This window comes from Trichogramma pretiosum, unplaced genomic scaffold, assembly GCF_000599845.2.
Source record: "Trichogramma pretiosum strain Unisexual culture from Peru unplaced genomic scaffold, Tpre_2.0 scaffold35, whole genome shotgun sequence".
In the NCBI taxonomy this organism is placed as follows: Eukaryota; Metazoa; Arthropoda; class Insecta; order Hymenoptera; family Trichogrammatidae; genus Trichogramma; species Trichogramma pretiosum.
Window position 1 is genome coordinate 693539 of NW_019640943.1, and position 5076 is coordinate 698614.

The window sequence follows — 5076 nt, forward strand, 5'->3', positions numbered from 1 at the left end:
CATACGCTACTGATGAGCGTTTTATATAAGACCTTCTTGATTTGCTCGCATACGCTCCAGAGAGTGCGAATTATGCATCGGAATAGGGGTCATAAATGTGAACTTACTCCCCGTAGTCGTGTGTGATACAAGTTCCATGGGTTACTTATAGCACTTGTATCGTAAATTACTATTATGATTTCTGAAAAGAAAGGAAACTAAATAAGACTCTAAGTCTGTTATTTCTTCAATGCATATTTATTTTAGTGATATCGAGAGTGCGTTACATTTTATAACAATTAGACATCAAGAAAATCATACAATCATAATTGTCACTAAACAAAAATGATATTAAGTAAAATCGTACATTGAGAATATACCGATCGCGATCATCTTTTTGACATTTTTCTAGTTCTAACAGATCTTTTGTCTTTTGTTATTACAATTTTCCACTTATAATATTTCTTTCTACACTCGGAGACAATGTATCTTATTCTCGGTGTGCCTAACCGCTCCATCACACGTACGGAACTTTCACTTTGTGCTCTGCTCCGTAACACGTGTGCTACTGGTGTTTCGTGGTTCCAGATCAGTACGAGTTACGACGCCGTATAAGCAGCACAAAAAAGATCTCGACTATAACAGTCGGCACCGGCAAGTGATTAATAAGTAATTAAAAGTATTCGCGCGCCAAAGTAGAACAAAGCCGTCATGGACCAGTTGAACAACAACAACGTCATCGACAAAAAGCTGGACTTGACGCTGCCAGAACTCGAGGAATTTTTCCGGGCCAACATCAATTCCGAGAAAAATGAGTCGAGGGACTGTCAATTCACGTCGTTGATCGAGATAATGACCCTCATGAACTACAAAGACAAGCCGGAAGTCGACCAAGAGGGTAAGCCGATACTGCGGCGTACCACAGCTGTGCATTTCGTGGCCAGGCGCGATCTACCCCTGGAGAGCCCCAAGATCCGGACCCTCTTTCGAGTGTACGACAGATTCGAGGCGAATTACGTCGACGAGACGGGCTTGAGCCACTTCCACGTGGCCTGCCGATATGGCTTCCACGACGTGGTCGAGCGATTCATCGAGGCCGGACAGAGTCCGGATTTTCGAGCTTTAAAAAGGGTAGACCCACCGTTGCACTTGGCTCTGCACCACGGCCACTGGAAGACGGCCGAATTGCTCCTGAGTCGAGGCCGCGCCGACCCGACCGCGACAAGCAGAGACGGATTGACGGCCTTGCACGTGCTCAGTCAGAATCAGAAATGCGACACGGGCTTGGCGCAGACGTTACTTCAATTAGGCGACCTCGACGTGCGAGTCGACGCTTGGGACAAATTCGGCAACACACCGCTGCACCTGGCCCTGCACTGGGGCAACCCCAAGATGGTCGAGCTGCTGTTGAGGCGCGGCTCCAATCCGAACTTCGTCAACAACGCCGGGATGTCTCCGCTGCACGTCGTCTCGAGGCGGGACCGCCACGGCCACCTGGCGGAGCTGTTCTTCGGCGTCGCGGACGAGATGTATCTGTCGGTGAAGGTCGACGTCCGGGACAATAAAGGCAACACACCTCTGCACTACGCCCTGGAACGGGGACTCAAGAGGGTCGTCGATCTGCTGCTGAGGCGGGGCGCCGAGCCGAATTTGGCCTGCGCCGACGGTGGCAATTGCCTACACATCCTCTGCAGGCAAAAGTGCGACGGAGAGCTGATCGAGGCGTTTTTCCGAGTCGTCAACGAGAGACTCCAGCTGATGGAGGTCAACGCCCGGGACAAGCGCGGCGATACCCCCCTGCACTTGGCTCTACGACGCGACGACAAAGCCATGGCCGAGATGCTGCTGAGGAGTGGCGCCGACTCGCTTCTGGCCAACAACGAGGGAGACACTCCCCTGCTCATGATGAGTCGAAATCTCGACGTGTACCGTGACCTGCTGGATATACTGAGTAGTCTCACCTTTGATCAACCTCAAACGGTACATGTCGACGTCGCGGGCAGTTCGGCCCAGACGGTTACCTACACCGTCGTCTGAGGTATTCACTCGTCTACGCATTATTTAAACAAAGAGATACGCAATGAATGGCCGGCAAAATTGTTCTTGAAAATTTTAACGAGATTCATTTCGATCATTTTTTATTGATAAGCACACGATCGTTTGTAATATCAGATCTTAAAATGTACACTCATTTTTACGCCACCTTATAGATACGTTATCGAACGTAAATGTAAAAAAAAGTTATACTATAGCCAATTGTAAATGTTTAAATAATGTAAGGAAAAAACGATTATTGATAATTATCAACTCACTCATTAATTTTTTAATAAACCAACGTTAAATGAAAAAATTTCAAACGTATTGCTTTTTTTCAAGAATATATTCGTGGTCAAATATTAAATAATTATAAAATAAATAATTTTAATATAATTATAATTAATAATTAATAACAATCATTCAACAACAATAATATCTGATAATCACCAGGTTCAAAACAAAATATGTCATGCCTTATACTTTTTTTTTAACGCATACGCCTTACTTTTCGGAATATGACTTATATTTTTATTATGATTTAAAATAAAAATTTAATGTACAAAAAATTGTTAATGAAATGTTCGAAACATCGAAATACGCTTTGTAGAATCCGAATGGAGTCCGTAATTTTGACGAAAACCCTCTAACTTTCGGACTACAAGGTGTAAAATACATCACGCAGGTTGCACAATAATAGGACACCCAACTCGCTGTAATAAACGCGTAACGAGCGGCAGAAAAGAAAACGGTACAACACGCAAATTCTCGATAATAAGGATCGATAAGATTATCATCGAGGAGTCGCGACGGCGAAGCAAATAAAAAGAAATTCGTACATTTATATGTATGATCGTTAACCTTGTTGAGTCTCTCTCTGTCTGTGTTTCTCGTCTCGAAATTTTCGTTAAAGTTTACTCGACGCATTAACGCGTCGGATCTACATTATTTGCCCTTAACGCTCGTGTATACACGACTTATTAAAAAAATTCGAGGGCCCGTGCGATACGTATACATGTAAACTCTGAAATCTTCAATGCGTCAATAAGTCGCGTTTAATTCTCTCGTTCGCAAACGTCGATGTATGTAAAAGCAACGCACTGCACACACACACACGAGCACTTAAAATTCCGCTCTCAGCTCGATGCTCTTGATTTTCTGCTGCGCGTGTATAATACATGTGGACGAGCACAGCGGCAGCAACAACAGCAGCACAGCGTCCGAATCCACAGTAGTAGTATAGTAGTAGTAGTACCTATACCCCGCGTATAGGCTCGCAAATCGTCGTCGCTCGATCGCGTAACAAGTGCACACGTTCGCTGCAGCGCGTATAAATATTCTCTCTTTCTCTCTCTGTCTCTCATCCCGTATACGTCCCCCTCGCGACTCCATACGTCTCTCTGTCTCGTGTATATAAACAACGGGCAACAACGACAGAACGAACGAACGAACGAACGAAAAAAAAAAGGAAAGAAGGAAAAACATACACACACACATAGATACATACACAAACACGTACGGGAGACAGACACGGACGAAACGATATGACAACGCGAGACTTGCGCGGCCGCATGTCGATGGCGATATGTAAATGTTCTCCCTTCTTTTTTTTTTTTCGTCTAATGAATATTTACTCGTACACGAGAGAGGTCGTGCGTGTATAAATGTATACTCGAGGGTGCGAAAATTATTTCTTTTACTGTATTTCGGTTCGTTTTATCTTTTATTCGATACGAAGATTTTCCTTAAAATTAACAGTATCGATGAATGATCGACTCACCCTTTTTGTTCGTCTACAGCAGACACACGAGCGCGACTATCGCGGATACCGCTGACATTGGCCTTCTTTTTCCTTTTGCTCTCGTCTTATCCGTTTATATACGAATTTCTGGTAGCTGACTATATACTAACCGCTGCCGCCGACGCGCGGCGACACGAAGAAGAAACAAAACGCGCCAAAACAAACGAGACAAACACACAAAAAAAACAGAACAGACGTATAGAGATCGACGCCGCGAGCTTCTCTCTGCCTTCTCTCAAGGGTGTCGTTTATATGCCTTCCTTCTGGCTGCGTCGGAGACGACCGAGCGACGGTGAGCCGTGTGTTCTCTGCTTCGCAGCCGGGCGGCGCCTTTTCATATATATCGGCTCGCGCGCCGATCTCTATAATAGGGGCGAGCTGGTTTAACGAATCTTCGCACGTGCAGTCACAAACACATATACACAAACACACGCGCTCACATGCACAACTCGTTGATTCACGTTATAAAATTTTGAGCAAAAGCACTCGATTTTTATGGTATCACTTGTAGAGATGCACTCGTATACCGATCGCTCGTTTTCTTTCTCGCTGAACTTTTTCTTCGGCGCGAATTTCAATCTCGAACGAAACGAACTTTTTTTTCGCGGTTGATAATAGCTGCTATTATTTTTATAAACCAGAAAATCGGTTGACGAACGCGTACGATACCGATCTCGTGCGCCTCGAGAATATAATCACTCGCGGTACACACGTACCGATCTTCACTCGAACGTCGCGCGTAAAACAACCAAAAAATTGACTTCACCTACTTTTTCTTTTCTCGTACCACGAGTAATTATACAATTAGATAAATAAATCGATATACACACGCGCGCACACAGCTGACGTAGCGCACCACCGCTTCGCGTACGATTACGTTACGGATATGTATATAAACGAAGCGCGATCGGCACGGCTAGAAACTCGCGAATGAGCATGAGGTTCGCGCTGCGAGAACGTTAGCCGCCTGGCGCAAGACTTGAGTGAGTGAGTGAGCGAGTGAGAGAGAGCAAAAAAGAGGTGCATATCTACGGATACAGAGACTCACACACACACACACACACTTGAGGCAGGCGCGAGTGGAGGAGGTGAAAAGAGTAAAAGATACCGGGGAAGAGAAGAGGAAGAAGGGGGGGCCAGCAGAGACTCGTGTGCACTTATGAGCATCCCTACTACTCTTCAGCTGCTCTGCACCAGTCGCCGCAGCTTACACACATATGATGGTATATAAGGGCCGCCTGCCCCCGATTATACATCAAGCG

At 45.4% G+C, this 5076-nt stretch overlaps 1 protein-coding gene across 1 annotated transcript; it reads left to right on the forward strand.

Annotated features, from left to right (window-relative positions):
- The first annotated feature begins 690 nt into the window (after window positions 1-690).
- Window positions 691-2016, forward strand: LOC106653461 (ankyrin-3-like). Its single transcript, XM_023457938.1, has one exon. The coding sequence runs from the start codon at window positions 691-693 to the stop codon at window positions 2014-2016; it is 1326 nt and encodes a 441-aa protein (XP_023313706.1).
- The last annotated feature ends 3060 nt before the right edge of the window (window positions 2017-5076 follow it).

What these genes read in the sequence shown, in the direction of transcription:
- LOC106653461 (XM_023457938.1), top strand. Translation starts at nt 691, where the DNA reads ATGGACCAGTTGAACAACAACAACGTCATCGACAAAAAGCTGGACTTG.